Raw genomic sequence first — 20,984 nt, forward strand, 5'->3', positions numbered from 1 at the left:
GGGGGTGGGGGCGGCTCCGGTCCGGCCGTTCGTTGCCCGCGCGCCCCGGTTCCCCGTGCCCTCCGCCGCCGGCGGGAAGGAGGAGGAGGAGCTGGCGGTGGCGGCGGCGGCAGCAGTTCCTCCCGCGCCCCGTTGCGCTGCCCGGTTGCTGCTCCTGCCGCGGCGGGGAAGGGGTCTCCCCCGCGTCTCTGGGCAGCGGGGCTGGGGGCTTCCTCCCTCTCCCCTCCCTGCTGAAACTTTCCCAAGTCCGGCGGGCAGCCGGGTAGGCCGTGGCGGAGGGGCCCGCGGGGCCGCCGCTGGGACCGGCCGGGCCGTGCCGGGGGTGCCCGTGAGGCATCTTCCCCTTGCCCCGCCCCGAGAGCTTGCGCGGGGGGACACCCCATGTCCCCTCGGCGGCCTTGGGGGCGCCCGCCGCGGGCGGCTTCCTCCGGGGGCAGGCGGCCGCGCTTCCCCTCGGTGCCCCGCGGGAAGCGGGTCCCGGGGCCCGGCGGCGCCGTGCGGCAGGCGGCCGGCCTTCGGGCCGAGCCCCGGGCGTGAAGCGGAGCCGGCGGGCGGGCGTGCTGCCTGGGCGGTGGGGTGGGCCGGGCCGCCTGGGCAGGGAGGCCGAGGGGGAGCCGTGAGAGGGAGACGTGGCTCAAGGAGTGAATGTTTCCGCAGCCGCCTCAGACCGCTCTTTGTCCGCCTTGATCTTAACCTGGGGGCTGCGTGAGGCGAGCCTGTGGGGAAGTTTTCCAGGGCGGGCGTCGTGTCTGGTTTCTGTAAAATCATCCGACGGCCTTTGGGGTTAAATAAATGTTGGATTGTTTGTTTATTAGCTCAGCACGTAGCTGGAGTCTTAAGAGCCTGAAGAGAGGCAGAGAGGTGTTTGGGAAAATCTTAGAATAACCACTGGCAGGGATGTTTATGGCTTCGGTTTTATAACGCTGTCCTGTCACCGCTCTGCCCTTTCTCGTCCAGGTTTTTCTGTTGCATTTTTTGTATTCACTTTATTTTATGTCCACCTGTTTTGGTTTTAGGCTTAGGGAGACTTTATGTAGATGGCATATCATGAGGAAGGATCTTTGATGCCGTGTCAGCTTAGCTAGGGACCAGTGATTCTCTTGGTGCTTCAAAACACATATAGGTGAGCTAGCTTCGGGGATGGGTGGGAGCATCGGATTTGTATTCTCCCTTTGTGGTTGGGAGGGTGGAAAGCTACAGCTCAAGTAATTTGGCAGAAGGGGTGGTGTTTCCTACCCCAGAACCATCACATAAGAATTCCCTTTACTACCATATGTTACTGTATTTTGCAGGACCTCATTACTGCTGTTATTGTTGAAGTTGTGTACCAGCTCTGGCTCTTAGAACAGTTTGTTTATCCAAGTGACTTCAGGTCCCAACATACTGAAGCAGGGACAGCTTAATGTCTGTTCTTATTTTGAAAAGGCTTGATCTTTTGTCAAAAAAGATACTTAGTTTTGAAAACAAAATCAATAGGCTGCTGTGAAAACACTGGAGTTGAGTGGCAATTGACACGGTCGTTGGGACTTTAGATTCTATGGACAGTAGCTGGTGTTTGCTTTCTAGCTTTGTGAGTAAAAGCTAGTCTTAAGGAAGGGAAGAACTGCCATATGGTTTTTGCTGGCTGGGCTGTAAGTCTTAGAAGTCTTCTCACTGCTTGTTTCTGGTTGTTCTTTTGGATTCAGAGAAAATGGGGCAGGACAGGGACTGCAGATCAGTGTGGCAAAAGGTAGCTTGAAAAAGGAATAGGTTGGTGTCTGATGGGAGTAATTTTTTTGCACGTCTAACATGTCAGGTTGCTGTCCTTTTCAGTCTTTTGACTAGTGGTCAAAAATAGTGGAATTGTTAATTATGTCTCTGGTGTCTTCAATATAGTATGATATGCTAGCAGACCACTGATCTAATAGATTCTAGCAAGACTGTTTTTTGTTTTCTTTTCTATGAAAGTGATTGTGATCCCAATCCCCTATCCTAAAAGCGTACTTGCAATATTACTGAATCATCACTGTGCTCTGGTTGCAGTCAGATAATGCCAGACTAAAATAGCATAGAATCTGAGAAAACTGAGCTGCTGGCGTAGGTGTACGTGCTGGCACTTCTTACATTCCTTCTTTCTTAAGTACTCTCCAAATGACTAAGTGTTTTCAGGCTGTGCACCTCCTTTCCTTGAATTGGCATTCAACATTTGTACATGGGGAGTCAGATTTGGAGCATGCTGTGTTACAGGGAATGAAATTCTTGGCAAGTATATTATTTTTTTATGAACTAGGAGATAGGACATTTTTGACAGTGCCATTTTGTCAGTTTGTATGTGAAACTCTGAGAGACTGTTTAGAGAGTATCTTTTTGAAAAGTGTCTTATTTCTTAAAAATCTTCTGCTTTTGAATGCAAATTTGTTACAAATGTGCCTGACTAACTTCTCTGTGAGAGTTTGCAAACTAGAGGAAAAGCTTATTACAGTGGGTTGGAAGGCTCTCTGCCATCTCACTCTTAATTAAGAGTCATTGATTGAGTGGCTTTCTTGGTAGTTTCACAGCACAAGGTGTTGGATGGCTCAGCTGGCTTAGACATCCCTGCTCCCCATCTCCCATTTCCTGCCAGCATCCACCATGCACAAGAGCTGAAATTTCTGTGGTATGCACCAGGTAAAGGAACTGGTCTGGATGATGATGATCTTTTCAGGTTATAACCATTTGGCAGTACGGGTGTTAATTCAGACAGCTGTTTTGGCCCAGCTGAGGAGGCATTGCAGTGTTGAAACAGGCAGCTGGGAGTGCTGTTGGCAGCATTGCCATCATTTGCAGGTCTGCAATTAGTGTCTCACCTGAAGGGTCTTCTTGACTTTAGTCAAAGTACTGCTGTGACATCAGGTGCACAGCCAGGATTGTGTTAAAGATACCTAGAACACCTTTTTATGGACTTCACTGGTTTCCCTAGTGGCACTTAGCATAAGAGGGATCCTTACTTTACTTTGGGGTTTGAATTAATTAATATTTGATGTCTCATCCCTGTAAATCTAATTTCTTTTAAATAAAAAAAAAATAATTTTTCACTTTAAACAGTGTGCTATGCATAGTTTGTGTATATAAAAATAGAACCCAAAAGGAACATTTCTATGCAGCAGGCAGTTAAAAGCTGCAGTAACTTAAGCTACAGTTCCCTGGAAAAACTGAAGTGAACAGTTAAACTACTTATCTGTAGGCTGTAGGTGAAAGGGATGGTTTTGTTCCCCATTGCCCAAGTGATAGATCTGGAGATAGTGCAGCTAGTGAGCTGTCTGAATCACACTATGGTCTGATAAATGCTACTCAATGTATTTTTAAAAAAAATTTCAGAATTGGCTTAGTTGATTCACTTGCAGTGCTGTCTCCTTCTGTGGACATTGCGTGGCTGTACTGCACTACATATAGTGGGAAGGTTGAATTTTCATTGCCCTTTTAAAGGGACAAAATCTGCTACAACTTTTCTCTGATTTAATCCACAGCAAGATAGTAAAGGAGTGCAAGCACTAAGCAAAGAAGCGAGGGAGCATGTGTGGGTGAGCTGAAACAAATCTTTTCAGTCATGGTCTGCACTTGCATCATCTTGAAGCTGTTGTGAAATGACAGCTTAAGAGCATGAGGTGATTATAAACAAAAGTGAAGTGGGTTTAGTTGATTTTTGTTGTCTATAATGAGAAATGTAGACAGATCATAAGACAGCAAGCAATGAAATAGATGCTGTTAAAAAAATATAAATGCAGTGTCACCGCAATATGAATAACTTAAATGCAAGCCGAGAGTTTTCTTTTTAAAGAGCCCACCTGTTCGCGGGTTGGTATGTCGATACATTAGACACCTTAAACTTACTCCCTCTGAAGTTTTAAATGTTTATTCAGCTTTATATGGAATCCTTCAGTGAGGTCTTTGTAGAAACAGAACCTTATTTAAGTTGTTGGAAATACCCTGTAAAATCTTGTAGCCATGATTTGAAGACTAGAGCTCATCAATCTGCATGGTTTGCTTTAAACTTGATGCTAATGTAAATAATCTGCTGCTGTATTTTTGTAACAAGGAAGTTGCACGTTCTTCATGAAGATAAAGTTGAGAGCTCTATTTCTGGTGAGGTAGAACAGTTCTCTGCTCATTTGTAGCTCACATAGTTCTCAGGAAGTATGTCAGTTCCCTCATTCCTTTTCCAAGGGGAAAAAAGAGGGATCACTAAGGTGCTGTCATGAGATTGAAGCTTAAGCTCTCGTTACCTGTATACGATAATTTACAGCAGAGCTACTGAAACAACTTAAAATGTCAAAATGATGGGAGAGAAGTACATCCTGCAGTATAGTGGCTTGTCTTCTCCCAGCATTGTTAGTTTCCATAGTTTGTTATCCTTTGTTTTAAAAGGTTAGCTGTATTTTTGTCGGATTTACGTCAGCTAGGAAGAATGTCACACACTTTTTCTCAAAATATCAAGGTGTGACTATGTTTTTTGGTTTGAATCTTGTATGTTACTTGTCTGGCAGGTGTTCAAAGGTTAAATGCTCTTACTGTTGCGTTCTGTAAGCTTTTACTTTCACTTCGTAATAGAAAAGTAGCTGTGAGTTTGTGGTGTCTCCTATTGCTTCAGGCTAGCTCTCTGAAAATTGTTCAGCACTGCTGTGGAGAATACCACAAATCTTCCTTCCCCAGCTGTTTTACAACTAGACAACAGGATTGACTGACCATGGAAGAGTTAGAAATGGTCTGATGTGACATCAGGCTCGCCTGCTTTTTGTGTCAGCATGCCATGGATTCTTCATGAAAAGAACCAAAAACATTTGTTTGCTAGCTTCATGTCCTGCAGAGCTGCCTTTCATCTGTGGCTTTATGCAAATAAGTTTACTGTCTTCAACAGCTTCCAGTTCCCTGCTCATCAGGCTTCCAACTAGCCATGGCTGTGTAGTTTATGAAAATTTGTTCATGCTTCAGTTGAGTGTATCGGGAATAGATGGACTCCCAACGCTGCTTTGCTAGCCATGATGTTTTAAACCAATTTTTTGGCGTCCTAGAGAAATTCACCCTTACTGTTCCCAGTTTATCTCCATTTAATTTTTGTGTTTAGTATTTGGCTTTTAATATTTTATCTTAGTATTTACCTGTTCTGTGGCATGGGCCACAGGAGGTGGTCCTGTCATTATTCCACTCAAGGGCAAGCGCTCTTTGAGCTTTCATCTTACTTCCTCTGTTTTTTTGCAAAGAGGAAATGTTTCCTTATCATTTATATTGATTGTTTCTTTTATGTAAGGTTGTTTGACCAAAGCAGAGTTTAGTTGAAACTGGTAGTTTTCAACTTCTCATTTGTGGACGCTAGGGAGGGAGAGGTGGGGGTTGCTGCACCATCTGAAGAGGTTTGTAAAAGGCAACTGTGAGAAGTGAGTTTGTTTCAGTTACAGTGCTGACCATTGGAGCATGCTGTGAGTCTGCTGCAAACAATCTTGGCAGTAAACAAACTTAAAATGCTGAAAGTAATTGACCCTGATTTGAGTCATGTTACCTTGGTTGACTGCTCAGTTTCTGGGGTTTGATGTGCATGCTGCTGTATCATCATTGTCTTGGGAGTGTGGAATATTCTGTGCCTCCCTGAGTTTCTTGAAAAATGTCCCACTATTTTGCTAACCATGTCTGGGAAACAAAGGGAAGGTCAAGAGCTAAATTAAAGATGACAATGCCCCTGTGCAGGTGCTCCCTTGTGCAAACGTGCCCCCCTCCCCCCCCTTTTTTTTTTTAAGTAATTTGAAAAAACAGCACTGCCATCTAGATTGGAGAAGTCATGATTTTTTAAACTGCATACGATGTATTCTAGTTGTTGAGGTAATAGTTCTGCTGGTTTCTTTTTTCCTTCACTTGAAACAGGGAGGTGTGTGGCCCTAACAGCAGCATATACAGGTCTGTTGGCTTAGAAGGTTTCTGCTGGTTTCTTTAACCTGTCATGTTGCATTAAAGCAAGGGGAGAAAATGCTTTTCTAACAATTTTTGTACATTTTTGAATTGTGTAGATCAGATTTATGTGGAGATAGATGTAATTCCATAGAGTTTTTTCCATCATCTGCTGCTGTTTAAGAAAAGACACTTAGGGTTTTCAGTTCTTTTTCTATGACTAAGTGAAAAGGGGACACGGAGATGTTAGCAGTTTAGATTGCTTAGCTTTCACATTGCCAAAATAATTTTAATCCAATTCAGAATGCAGTTATTACTTAGTACTCCAGTTAGGTATAGCTCAAAGTCCTTCTGTTGTCTCCCTTGGGAATTCAAACCTTTTGTAGGCAGTCAATGTATTTGCAAACCCCTTTGTTGTTTCAAGACAGTAAATTCAAAGCTAGAACATTTTATGATGTCCAAGCACACTCAAATATAGATGGTCAGGAAAACTGAAAATTCCTCTTTGGAACTCCATAACTGTGATGAGTTATGTGTGTTCTTATTTTTTGTTGTAAATTCTGGAATTTTTTTTCTGTTTGTAATAACTGACAGTTGGAGCGTGTTACCTTCACTTCTGTCAAAATACAAAGCGTAGACAAAAGTGGGTGAGTAGTGGTAAAGAATTATATGCTAAAGGTATGAGATAGGAAGGAGTAGAAACACTGAACATAGAACTGGAAAAAAGACTTAACAGAAGAGTTGGAAAGAATTTGCCATCAGGGAAACGAAGAACAGAATTCAGTCATGAAATGATGATGCTAACTGAACTGTTAAAATAAGGATTCATGGTTAGCTTCCCATCCAGTACGAAGCTTTGTTAACCCCTGTAAAGAAATAAAAATGGCATAATGTGATATCTCATAGCTGTAGAAGTGTATTTGTTTGCCAAAGTTTCAGTATGTGTTCTTTAAGAGGAGATACAGAAAAGGTCTTGGTGACTATATTGCTTTTGTTTTGCTAGGTGATGACTAGCTGAGGGATTGACGTAGAGTAGTCATGTTACCCAAGTTGAAGAGAGAGCATCTTCCACTTCAGAAAACCCTGTATCCTGGTATCTAGGGTACTTCCCATGTGGGAAAAGCTACAGTTGTTATCTGCTGTCCTTTATTTGGGGCAGGAACTCTACTGTTGAACAAGAAGTCAGTTTAGGAGATACAACAGAAAGAACTACTTGCCATATAGAAATCCATATCAACATACCAGAGGAGTAGATATTTTTTTCAAATTTTTTTAATGTTCAAATTATTGTACGGAAGGTGACGTTCTGTAACACAAAGTTATGATAAGTAATTGTATGTTATCTCCACTAATTTTGCAACATACTGTCATCAGTATAATGATTTTCTAAAGCAAATTAACAAACTGGAATTACAGATAGGATACAATTGAGGGTTTTTTATTATTATGGAATCTAGACTGTGAAATGCAGTTTGAAATGCATGGCAAAATCAAAGAATGGTTTGTGGTTTGTGTTGGAAGGGACCTTTAAAAGTCATTTAGAGCAGTCCCCTTGCCATGGGCCCAAACATCTTTCACAAGATCAGGTTGGTCAGAGCCCTATCCAACCTGACCTTGAATGCTTCCAGGGATGGGGAACTCACTTCTCTGGGCAACCTGTTCCAGTGTTTCACCGCTCATAATAAATAATTGCTTCCTTGTATCTTATTTAAACCTACTCTCTTTCAGGTTAAAACCATTCCCCCTTTTCCTGCCACTACAGGATGTAGTAAAAATTTTATCTTCATCATTCTTACATGCCCCCTTTAAGTACTGAAAGGCCACAGTAAGGTCTCCCTGGAGCCTTTTCTTCAGACTGAGCAACCCCAACTCTCTAAGCCTGTCTTCGTGGGAGAGGTGCTCCAGCCCTCTGATAATTTTTGTGGCCCTCCTCTGGACCCGCTCCAGCAAGCTGATCCTTCTTATGCTGAATAGAGTACTGCAGGTGGGGTCTCATGAGAGCACAGTAGACGGGTGGAATCACCTCCCTTGACCTGCTGCCCACATTTCTTTTGATGCAGCCCAGGATACGGTTGGCTTTCTGGGCTTTTTGCCCAGTGCTGGCTCACATCCAACTTTTCCTGCACCAGTACCCCCAAGTCCTCTTCAGGGCTGCTCTCAATCCATTGGTAACCCAGTCTGTATTGATAGTGGTGATTGCCTGACCCAGGTGCAGGATCTTGCACTTGGCCTTGTTGAACTTCATGAAGTTCATATTTGCCTGCTTTGTAAGCTGTCAGGGTCCCTCTGGGTGGCATCCCTGCCGTCAGTGGCACTGCTCAGCTCAGTATCATCTGCAAACTTGCTGAGGGTGCGCTCAATCACACTGTGTGTCATTAATAAATATACTGAGCAGTACAAGTCCTAGTACAGATCCCTGAGAGACACCACTTTTTACTGATCTCCCTTTGGACATTGAGCCATTGACCACAATTCTTTGGCTATGGCCACCCAGCCAGTTCCTTATCCATTGAGTAGTCCATCCATCAAACTCGTATCTCTCCAATTTAGTGACAAGGACATTGTGTGGGAAATAAGTTTCCTGAAGTAAATTATAGTTTTCTTTACATTATTATATATCTAATTAATTGAGATCTGCAAAAGAATTAAAGTAAGACTTTAATGCATCTGTAAAAATAAGCATTTTAGGAGCTCCTTTTGCCTACTTAATCCTTTTTGTAAACTTTTCCTCTAGAGACAAAAAACTTATTTCTGGTGGTAGACTGAAGCTGCTGAGTGACTATGGAGGTCATATTTAAGGGGAAAAAAACTCTTTTGAATGACATTGCATGTCTCTGAAATAGGAAGTTTGGCTGAAGCAATTAACTCTGGACATTCAGACCTTAACGATTTTGCTGTAGATATTCAAGTTACAACCGTATATTAGTTCATGTTGTTCCTGCATGCTCATGTCTGTTTATGGTGAGATCTGTATGAGATGAACATCATCTTGTACTCTTATTCTGAGGAGCAGAGGTTATAAGGAGGGCAGTAAAGTCCTGTGTTTTCAGCTCAGTCAGACAAAAGTTTGTGTAAAAGTTTCTTTAATTGAGTGTCTTGAAAATGCAAACAAAGCCATTGGGAAAGAAAATGGTTTTGAAAGAGATTACATCTGTTTTTTGTACAGTTGGATCTCTATAGGTATGATGGTCTTGCTTTTTAAAACATCCATTTTTAAAATGCATGTGATGATAAAATAATATTGTCACTAATAATTTTGGATTATGAGTAATGACTATCACAAGGCAGTAATGGTAAATGACTTGATTTTGATGTTATTTAGAGAGACCGGGAGAGGAGGGATCATCCTGGGGTGAAGGCGCAGACTTCTTTGAGATTCTGTTTTTTCCCCATGTTCAGATTGTCTGTTATTTTTCTGGTTTCCTAGCCTGTTGTGGATGTGGGTTAATTAAGGCATGCAAGGTTCTCAGAGTAGTAATCTGTGTTTTACAGAAACCTATGAATTATTGGAGATGACAAACTCAAAGGATATTCAGGTGGGAATGTACATTCTGTTCCTATATTCTGAGGGTCTGAAAGAATAACTCTTGCTTGCTGTTGAAGTACAGCTGGTCAGAGCTAGAAGTATGACTACAGTAGATAGGGAAATGTCCATTTAATAGTGCATGCTCAACAGCAAATTGCTTGCAAATTCGGCTGTACTTTTTCAAGTGTGACTTAACAGATTTTGTGTTTGTTTTTTTTTTACTGCATGTAAGCAGAGCTGGTTTGTACCCAAAGGATAGCTTTTGGAATATTCCTTTGCTCAAAGTAGCCTGGTCATTGTACTACGCTGCATCTGCCACAATTTCAGAAAGGGTCTTCTCTAGAAAGAATAATCAAACCCTTAAATTTCCAGGAATATAAGTGTATTCAGTAGAAAGAAACCCATTCTGTATTCATCTGTGACTGACTGGCTTTTGTTTAAGGCAGTTTTGAGAAGTGTTGGAAATCCACAACAATTTTACTGTAACGCTGTGCTTGCCAAATGGTTACAGCTTTATCTCTTAGAGGCCGGAGGGTTAAAAAACAAACCAAACAAAGAGGACTGGGGTTTTCTGAAAACCCTGAGTGAACGATACTGTGGTTAAGGCTTTAAGAAACAGATCTTCTCTTTTCTAGAAGTACAGCTCTTTATTGCTTCATCTAAGTCATGTCATTCCTCTTTGCTGGAAGCTGTCACTTTAAAGTGCAATGGCTGTGGGAGTGATTAATGCCTCTAATGTATTTTTAATCTTCACAGCACTTGCAATTAATCCTTGCAAAAACACTGCAATAAAAATTATTGCTGTCATTATTTTATGGAAGGGATGCAGAGAGGGGAAAACATCCCAGAACAGATAAAAGTAAAAATGGGACTATACCTTACACTTACAGGCCATTAATCCAGGTTTTCATGCATCTCGGAACAATCCAGATGTTCTGATCTCTTCCTAATGGCAATTTATTATCACTTTAATCAGTCTGTAGGTGAGGTTTACAAATAGTCTTTGAGAAAACAAACAGAATCTCTGTTTCTTTTCTCTTGTAGGCGAGTGTCTTAACTGTTTGGTTACAAGTCATGCTTCTGTCTGTCTAGTCCAATTAATCATGAATTCTTCCCTTGGATAGAGTTTCAGTAGGTGGCAGGTAGACTTTCTGGCCATGAATGCGCTCTGGTTTGATGAATAGAAGTTTTTCATAGAGTATTTACTGTGTGTGGCTGTGGGGTGTGAGGGTGTTGAATCTCTAAGGTTTGAGAACTGGCATAGGACTGTTATCCTGGATGAATACCTCTTGGCTTAAGAGATTTGGCTTTAGAGTTGGCATTTTTTTTAATTGTATATTTTTAAGATTGGCTTTTACAGTGAGGTGCATTTGCTCAGATTGGGTCTGTTAGGAGCCTGATACTTTTGAAAACTGGATTTGCATGTAGTGCCTGATTCTGTACCTGCCTTCTTGCTGGTATAGAAGGGTTTTTTTGACCATCTACTATCTGCAGCTTTTGGTGCTTGAACTTGGTGGGCCTGTCAAGGGGTTTTATGGTGCCCATGAGAGTTTTCATCTTGGATTTAAGCTTGTATATCTGCATCATCCTGCATGTGGATTTGGGCTCACTTGCCTTAATATGTTTCCACATTCTTGCCTGAATGTCAAACTCATCTTGACATAACCTTTAGGACAAGGTTGCAACAAGTCAGGGAAGTCCTCTGTAAGCCATAGTTATACTGCTGGTTCTGCAGCTGTGTAAGTCCGTTATATAAACAGTTGTGATATTAATTTAGAAAAAAAAACAACAAAGCCTTAATTCCATTGTAGTGCAAAACATTACCTCTGATCCCTTCAGCCTTGAACGTAAGGTGTATATGAACACACAGTAGCCAAAGAGATCCTCCTTAGAATTGTGCATTCAGAATCCTTTGTAAGGGCAGTATGCTCAAGCACGTTTCTGTGGCACCTCCCTCCATGCAAGACTGACTTTAGGGTTCTTCAGATCCCTCTGTGTGGTATTTCCTACGTGGTTAGTTTTGCAGTTTCCTTTTTTTTTTTTTTCCTTCAATGTACAAAAATACATTTCCTAGAAGTTTAATGGAAGGTCATTTATTCCTACAGAACTGGGATATCAAGCATTGTGTTTCTGGAAATACACAAATGGCTTTCTGAGCTCCCCTTCCCTGCTGTGGACGCTGAACACACACAATTAACGTGTTTTCTTTAGGAAGCCAGTTTCTTGTATGCAATGTAGCTACACTGTCTTTGCAACAGAACTGGCAGGGTGGTATTTGTGGTGCAGCTGGCAACTCTTTTTTTTTTCATGGATTCATGCTTCATGAACTAAGCCCAGATGTTTCCTGCCACTGTGTAAACAATACATTACGTTATTTGTATAGGTTTCTGTAGCCCAGAAAAATAACTGATTTTAAGTATAGCAGAGTAATATGTAACTTGAGAATTCTGTACCTGTAGTTGCCAGTTGGTCATCATTCACTAAAAAAAAAAAAAAAGTGTTTTTCCATTAATGTTATCATAAATAATTCTAAAATCCTAGCCAGAGGGTAAATAACTTGAATTTCACTTCGTGCTCAACACTGTATCCTTTTTTCCCCCCAGAGAATTTACTGTATCTAATTAACATAAAACCCACAGTGTTTTTTTTAATTCAGTTGGATTTTATTGATATTCTGTTCTAATATAAAGCTTCCTTTATCTTTTTCCCCAGAAGACAACAGAGGTTTTATGATACACCACAGGTATCACAGTGCCCTCCTACAGTTTGCCTGGTAGTCTGTCGTGGATTAATTTGACTTACTCTTTGAATTACTGATCAGCACTCAGTAGTTAAAAAAAGTGCAGTAGCTTTGCCGTCCTAACAGCGACAGCATTACTGTATCCTCACTCACATCCTCCCTATGCCTCTTTACTGAGTATGCTCCCTTTCTTCTCTTGCCTGGAATGTGCCTGTAGCCACATTTTTTTTTTTCTTGTTTCTGTAACACCACATTGTCTGCTTGAGATCAGTAAGTAATAATCATGAAAATGTATGTGCAAAGCCTGAATGTAAGCAAAATACTTCGTTAGCTGCTACTTGAGACCTGAAACGCAGCTTACAAAAGCTCAGCAGGACACTTCAGAAGCTTTCTGTGTGTAAATATTGCATATAGGATGCTACTCCTTCTTAAGATCCGGTAGGAGTTGGATCCTTAGGTTGAGCCTTGTCTGTTAAAGAGCAATTGCAGAATGATTTTCTGGAGATACTGGGGATATATTTTTATTGCAGAGTCCCTTACGTAACTGTTCCGTATTAACCTCGTTTGTCTTGACAGCCTGAAGTTGTTAGCTCTGTGTGTAGCCTGGTTTACGGCTTCTTGGTTTTTCACTTCAAACTACATTCTGTGTTCTAGTTGAAAGTTAAAAGGAAAATCCGTGTTCTGATAGTTCTTGTGTAATCACTTAAACCCTGAACAGTTTCAGATTTTTTTCTAGTAGGAAATAAATTGGGCAGCTGAATCTTTTTGTGAACACAGCTGATACATATTCACTGTGCTGTTTTGTACTGCAGTTTGTCTTCCGTAAAACTTTTATCCATACAAAGTGTAATAATGAGCTTTGTTTGCTTAGTGAGGCGTTTGGTTATATTGCTTAGGTGTATGTTGTGTCTGCATCACAATATACGTGTGTTTAGAGAGAGAACGCATATGTGCACAAGTACTTGCTACCTTTAATGCAGGTCTCTTGTGGCATCTCTTTGGAATGGTTCAGCTATCACCTGTTGGTGGCCAGTCTTTTTACTCATGTCAGTCTGCAGTTCCCAATTTGTGTGGTTCAGGTCTGCAGGACTCCTGTCTTGCTCTTGCCATTTTTTCCAATATCCCTACTAAGTCCAGAGTTGTGGTTTGTTTAATCTGTGTGCAGTGACAAATGGTAGTTCACAGAATCCTTGTACAGTTTGTTTATGTAATGTAGTGTGGGGATAGTAAGTTTATCTGCTCATTTACTGGTGTGCACTGCAGTAAGTCTAGTCCTTTTTTATTTAATTACTGTATTTTCCTAATTTTTTTATAGTCTGGTGTAACTTTATCAGAATTCCTGCCATACTCTTAAACTGTGTTCTAGTCACTTGGGGGTGTGTGTATATATCATGTATGAAACTTTAGGCAATTTGTGATTAAGCTATTTAACATAGTTTTAAATTCCTTCTGGTGATCGTAGGAAAATTACTTAATGTACTGATACACGAGACTGTAATGTTCTCTTTCTTCTTATTTTCTAGCTGTATGGGGAAACTTTGTCCATATGAGGTAACGTATCTAATTTTTTTTATTGAATATTCTTATCTGAAGTAAAATTAACTTACCTTTTCACATCAGCACATATCACTGTATATCAGGTAGGGAGCAGACAGAACAGTAACTGCTCACACTGTTGTTTGGATGGTTGCTAAGCAGCTGATGTCATTTTTTAAATATAAAGTGTTCAGTCTCAAAAAGGGTTGCATGTCTACTGCAAATCTCACCCAGGATCTTACACTTCAGCATCTGCCTTTTTTTACACAAATGCATCTTACTATTTTGGATTTTGGGGAAATTGGTTAGCATAGCTGGGCACATAAGATTGGATTCTACTTTTCCTCAGTACAGATCTGACTGAGTGACAATACAGGCATAAACATCGAAGAGCAGCAGATTCTCCACTATTTGCCATAAGTAAGTTTCTATACCTAGAATTAGAAATGTGGTTTTGAGGTTTTTTGCTCCTCCACAATTAACAGGGAGGGAATTTGATGTTTTTTAACTGCTGAAAAGCAAAATAAATCCTGCACTGTCTGCTAGAATTTTCGCCCTTAGAAATAGGAAGGCATAGCACACGCATGCAAAATGTGGATTTTTAAAGCACCTCTGCTTGCATGTGAGTGTTTGTCCTTTGGGAAAATGCACCAGGAAGATGAGGCTGAAAAAGAAAGTGAAGAGAATATGGAGACAGTCTGTTCCTTACAACTAAGTCTTTTTGCATAGAGGACAAAATATTTCACCATGTAGTTTTGCTGGTAAAGGGGTTTGATAGTCTGTTGCCAATTTTAGCAGCACAGTGTAAAGAAAGTTTGAAGCAAAGTAAGAGAAATGCTGAATTTCTTCTGGGCTCTGATTCACCCAGGGCAGCTTATCCTGGGATTTGTTCCTGTCCCAAGCTGTCCCATTTTACTCCTCTTGGAGTTTCCCACCCTTGCCACAAAGTGTTCAGCTGTTAGGCAAACAGCTGCTGAGCAGCGTGGCTTCCAGATGGAGGTATCATTTAGATTACCACGTTATCGTGACCAGCAAACTATGGCAGCTGAGCATTTCTGAAGGAAGTCAAGAACCTCAGAGAGGGGTTTGAGGAGGGCAGGTGGACATGGGGATCCAGTGTGTTCATTCCTTGATAAGGTGTCCTTGCAACTTCTACTATTAGCTGCATCTGACTTCTTATTTGAGGTGTCCCTTACAGAGCTATAGGGGAAGGCTTTATTTCTGAATGTCTGATGTTAGTCCTCAGCCAATAAGATTGTCTTTGTTAGGAGGAAGAGCTCATTAAAAGCTAAACTGCAGAGTGCCAGTCCTTAGGTTCCAGGATTTGTGAATAAACAATAGTAGGAACCATTTTTGAGGGGACTTTTTAATATTCTGAGGGGTTTTCCAAATTTTCCTTGCTCATTTAGCAGAGGGGAAAGGCTATGTATTCCACAGATCGTTTGCAGAGCTTTTTTACAATTTCTGTTATTTGGGAAATCATCTAAAGAATTCACAGGAATTACTTACTATTGTTTTGTGCTGTATTAACCAAAGGGATTTTATTTGCCAGTATTACAGTAAATTACAATTAGTTCTGAAAAGGTGGTTCAGGGTCAGTGTGTCTTAGTGTAGGAGCTTATTGCACTCTTTACTGATACAACAAAAGCTAATCTGATCAGTAATATTTTTGACTCTGCTTCTTTGAACTGACTTATTAGTAAGAATTATACAGAGGGATATGAAGGGAATCATTGCTCTAACTTCTAACTGTGTGGCATATGTATATCTGCTTAAGAAAGGATCTTCTGTTTCCCTGGGTGTAATGACTTCAGGTCTCAAGTAAAGGAGCTCTGTTTTATTTGAAATAACTCCATTTTATGTTGGATACCCATGAATCCTCTAGTATGCAAAAAATTATTACTGAAAGATAAATAATTCCCCTTTCAGAAGGTTTAATTGAAAAAAAGAATTACGAATCTAAGGAAAATTGTATATGTATTCTGTGCTTGTAGAAGTTTACTCAAGGAATGAACACAACTGATGAAGGTACTTTACACAATTAGATGCTAAATAAGACTACACAGATTTGTGCAAGACACCAGCTTCTTAGACAGTACTCTGTTTTCACAAGTTACCTTGACGTCCTTAATTCTTGGCTTCATTTCACAAGAGTAGCATTTGTGTCAGAAGTCAATATTGCCCATTATGTGGTCGCTTAAGACAACTTCCAGTAGAAGAGTTTTTTTTCCCTTGGGTTTGGAGAAGTTCAAAGTCAAAACTAGATACATTACTCCTCTCTTTTTGATTGATACTACAGCTACAGTGTAGTGATTAGACACTTTTCTACAATGAAGTTAATTTTCTCTGTAAAATTAATGTCATTTTTATTGTTGTTAATCTTTCCTGTGGGCTTGGTTCAGTTTCTGCCAAAGTTAAGTGACAAGGGCTAGCTGATTTCAGTGGGAATGGGACCATCCACTTTCATATGCTCTGAGTATGTTTTTGAAATAATACTAGCTTGGGGTGCTTTGAAGATAGTGTTTTAACAAGAAACGCATGACGCAGGTTCTGTGGAGCAACTGTTGTTTAGGTATAGATTATGTTTTTTCTCTTCTTGCCAACAGGTCACTTCAAGAAAATGGGGATCAGAAGGTGGAAAGTAAAATAGAGGAGGTTGGTTTGCTAATAGTTGTAGTCTGTTACGTTTTGAGGACTCACATTTCACTCATTTCATACTGGAAGGGTGTATTTAGTTCTATCTCATTATTTTCCATTCCACTAAAACTATTCAAAGCATTGTATTTGTGTCTGTACACAAGTTTTTGAACTGTTCTTCACTATAGTGTTTCTAACATAGGATCTAATATAGGAGTTTCTAACATAGATCGGCAACTCATCTTTTAACTTTATTTCCTTTAAACCTTTCTTGAAAGTAATAGCTCTACTGGCTTATTTGCTGCAGAGACTCTGGTAGGGTCCTCCTGAGAACTGCATTTTTGTTGCCGAATGAAGGATATACACATTCTTTTCCTGTATCACCTTTATAAAATGTTACATATATGTAAGTGTTATATAAGAAATTTGAAACTTCCCCAAAATGCTTTGTTTTGCTCTTAACTAATGAGCAGTGGTAGCTGTGTTCATCATTTGGGGTGGTGTGCAGTACTAGTGCTTTAAGCACAAGTCCTAGCAATTTCTGGAGTGGACGTGGGTTTTGAACACACCAGTGGTTCTGAACTTCTGTACCAATACCTCTGAATTTCCATTTCAACCTCAGTTTTTTGTGAAATGTTAAGAGTGTGTGCAACAGACCTTTCTCAGGATGTTTTTAGACTTCCAACCTAATAACAATAAAATAAAGAATTCAATAAATACAAGAGTCTTTGAGGTCAATACCATCTACTCCTTGTGTAGGTGTCTGTGACTGTACTAGTGTAGTCTGTCTGCCTAGTGTCTTGTATTCCAACAAGTTTACTTAGCAGTTTTTCCTCTGGACACAGCGAGAAGCCCCCTGAAATTGCTTAAAATCAGTGGGAAGATTGTGTTCTTAGTGTCTTGCATTCCTCTTTTTTTTCTTTTTTTTTTTTTTTTTTTTTCAATTCTGGTAGATATTGCGACAAGCATTCTGAAAATCCCAGTTGTTTAAGAATGGTCAAACACTTGAAATTCAATGAGTAGGTCAGAGTTAGCGTAAGGACTGAGAAGTTGAGCATTTCTGGATCTTGTTTCTAAAGCATTACTAGTACAGTATCTTGACCTATCAGAATAAGTAAAACTGTTTCAAGAACTATTTGCTGCTCCACAGAGCTAGATATTTAATGAATATAAATGACAATACTGTATTTCCTTTTAACATGACTATGCAGCTTATTTCAGTCAATGAAGTTCCCAAATTTTCTAGCTGTAATCAGCAGTATTTGTACAAAACAAATTAATGGTGGCTGGTGTTGTGTTGCTATATAGTACCATTTCAAGTGATAACCCTCTGATAGCTTTCAACTTATATATGGCCTTAGATGGTAAATTTTGTGACAAGGTTTTGTTAAACTTAAAAACAGGAGTTCAGGGACTTGTTGAAATTTGGCCGGACTGCTAGATATTTGGATCTTGTGATAAAGAACCTGAAACTGACGCAGACTTAAGTGATTCTCTTGTTTGAAAGTAGTGAAAATGCAAACAGAAGTCTTGGTAGGTGAGCTGTATTTTTTAACAGATTTCCTTCTAATATTTTTTTAAAAGCCTAAATATACCCTCAGATCATGATGTGAAATGTATCTTAGATTTTTAAACTTGATGTTTCTTTACATTCGCATATCATGTTCTGAGAGAATTATAGCCTTGGCACTGGAGCTAATGCTTCTGTTGCTGTGTCTGTGTACTCCTAAGTATGTGCATCTGCTGTCCATTTAAATAGTTGAGGCTTTACTGACTGTCCTGTTGTGCTGTTATTGCCTTTGACAACCTCAGACAAGTCACTTGTTTGTTACTTCGATTTATCAAATAGGAATCACAACATTGGATGTTCTTCTCAACAAGGCTGTGGTACTTATAGCCTTGATGTTTTATTTTCAGTGATAAGCTAAGGGATTTCTCTATACTAGGTGATCTGATTTGTGCTGAAAAGTGTTCAAGGCTTTTTTGACAATAAAGCTTGCTTTAAGATGCAGGGTTCTTGGAGTGTCTTCAGTGAAGTCTTCATAGGAGACTGCCATGATTTTTGCTTTAAAGTAACTTCCTGTATGCATGTTTTGTGATGTGAATCTTGTTCTATTCAAATATTAAATACCATTCCTTCATTTTAGGCTGTTGCACCTCTAAGGGAGAAAATCAAAGATCTAGAAAAAAGGTAAGTCTTTACCTAAATCTGGAAAGCAGTTAAAATGCACAGTTTCTGTTCTGTAGCAGTCAATTCTGTAGTTGTAGGCTTGAGAGAAATGTTTGGCCTCAGTACCTTTGGATTTTTATTGTATCTAAGTGAGGATGGGGCCTTGAATGCTTGAAGACATTAATGCTTAAGGTATTCGTGTTGTTTAATCCCACTAAAGTAAACTGAGAGTGCTGGAATTTTGTAAAGTTCAAATCTTATGGAGGAATTTGCTCATTTGAGTCCAGCTGGTAAACAGATTACTATGGTATAGTAACCAGCCCAGGTGTGTGCTAAAAACATACTCATTTCAACTCTGAGACTGAAACTATGCTTTACCACGTATTTCCCACGGTTGTCATCAGTTACCATGGTCCAGCTAGCGTACAGTGATTTGCTTCTGAACCTTGGTCTGTGCACATGGTTTGGATGAGCCCAACAGGCTCACTCCTCTCAAGATTGGTAAGGGAATGTGTTATCTTGGATTAAACTGGATGATGCAATTGAGGAAAAGCAGACAAGCTTTTTGATGAGCTGCAGATAGTAAACATGCTGTAGTTCCTCAAGCACCTGAAATTGACATAGTTCTTTAAAAAGAAAGAGATAAAATCCAAGCCTGATCCATTTGTCCCTGGCTGCTTGTGTCTACCCTGCAACATAGTTTCCTCGCTTTTATGTTGGCAGAACCACTTAAGTGTTGATGTTAGGCTGGATGGGGAAGCTGGGCATTTCATCTCTCTTTGCAAATAACTCCCTTGCTCCCAAGCATGGTTGCCTTTTGCCAGGTCACTTCTTCCGAGTGTCCTCATGAGCAGACACTTTTCATCACAAACTAAAGTCTGGAGTAGGGGTGGGTATTGTCAGCTCTGACAAGGACACTGCTGCTTTTGACGATTTCAGAGGTTGCACTGTTGATGTCCCAAGCAAACAGCTAGGTGAGAATGCTGCATTACAAAGGACCAAGTTTGGGCTTACCCAAGCAGTACCAGTAAGCCTGGATGGTTACGTGTGGCATACTGATAGTTGTGTGCTGTTTCTCTGGAGAAGAGAGCAGAATCCCATTGCTCTTGGTGAGAGGTATGCTCAACACCTGCAGTGTTTTGGTGTTTTGAATTTTGTCTTGCCAGTGAGCAGTTGCCCCTCCTCCTCCCACCCCTCCTGTGCTGTAAAACAAAAAAGGGGGGGGGGGGGGGCGGGGAGATTTAAAAAAAAAAAAAAGTTGTCAGTTCTGGGGTTTTTTACAATTGATTTGAAAGGTTCAGTGAACTGCCACATGCAATTTATTTCAGTGAGAATACTGATCCAATTGCTCATCTCTTAATGTGAATGTGACCTTCGTGGATCAAGCTAGACTATGTATTGACAACATGAAACGAACTGTAGGCTGCATCATGTGATACTACCGTACCAACTATAATGGTCAAATTACATTGTAAAGATTTTATATTAAAATGAAATTTTTGATGTACTGCCTCTGTTCAGCTGACTTATTTAATCTTCATTGATAGCCCAGTGTATCTTCAGCTTCAGTTGTTGGCAATTTAGGTATTTTCTTCTGCCATTCACAGAGGACCTTTGTGGGAGTTATCATGATTCTCTCTCTTTTTAATAATTGTTTATTTTTCCAAATGAGCAATGAGTTGTTGGGTGGAACCATTAGGTTAAAACTTCTCCCAGGAGCCATCTAAATGCTCTTTTCTTTTTGAGTAGTGTTTACAGTGTATTGATGAGTCTTGTTTCAAATGTCTAGTAATAAGGAGAAGGAAAATATTTCTTTAACTCCTTGTGAGACAGTCTGGGAATTCTACTTTCATAAAATGTGGGCTTATGGGCTCTTATGGCCCATATCAAAATACGGGCCTCTGTTGTTGGGTTTTTTTGAATAGTGTAGCCATTTACCTCTTCTGGTTCAAATGCATGTGGGTTGTTGCAAATAATTTTTGAATTTTATGTCTATGTAAAGTGACAGTAAGTAACTAATCACTGTCAGATGTCTGAAGGCTGATCCTGCTTGCAAAGCTTACTGGCTAGTGTCAGTGTTTTTTTTACCTCATAAGCTGATAAAACCTGAAAGCAAGCCATTGTCATGCTTTTGGGAAGCAGGAAAGACAAGAATTCCTTAATGCTAGTCTCATGATGAGATTGTTTAAATGAAGCTAAAGTTGGAAAGCTTTTATTAATAATTTGCACAGCAAAAGCATTGCAGTGTAGTCATCAAAGCAAGCATTAGGTCAAGATAAACTGAACGTTGCTGCCAAAAGATGAACATTCGTCTGGATCAATTCCAGACTCCTGTGCACTGCCTCTAAGCTAGTGCTGGTATAATGCAAAGAGCAAAAATGGTTGGGAGGTCCCTTTGGCAGCTGTATGACTTTGTGCTGGGTTAATGTGACCTTAAAATAGTGGTCTTAAAAGTGGAGGGGACTGACTTTTACCTTGCA

The 20,984-nt window shown here is 40.3% G+C and overlaps 1 protein-coding gene across 1 annotated transcript in view; it reads left to right on the forward strand.

Annotated features, from left to right (window-relative positions):
• UXS1 (UDP-glucuronate decarboxylase 1) overlaps window positions 1–20,984 on the forward strand; it is a 63,143-nt gene that overhangs the window by 230 nt on the left and 41,929 nt on the right. Inside the window, exons 2-4 of the mRNA XM_080377453.1 lie at window positions 13,685–13,712; window positions 16,304–16,352; window positions 18,482–18,525. Coding sequence (XP_080233579.1) covers window positions 13,685–13,712; window positions 16,304–16,352; window positions 18,482–18,525 — 121 coding nt within the window. The remainder of the gene's footprint in view (window positions 1–13,684; window positions 13,713–16,303; window positions 16,353–18,481; window positions 18,526–20,984) is intronic.

Source organism: Falco punctatus (assembly GCF_963210335.1).
Source record: "Falco punctatus genome assembly, chromosome: 2".
NCBI lineage: Eukaryota > Metazoa > Chordata > Aves > Falconiformes > Falconidae > Falco > Falco punctatus.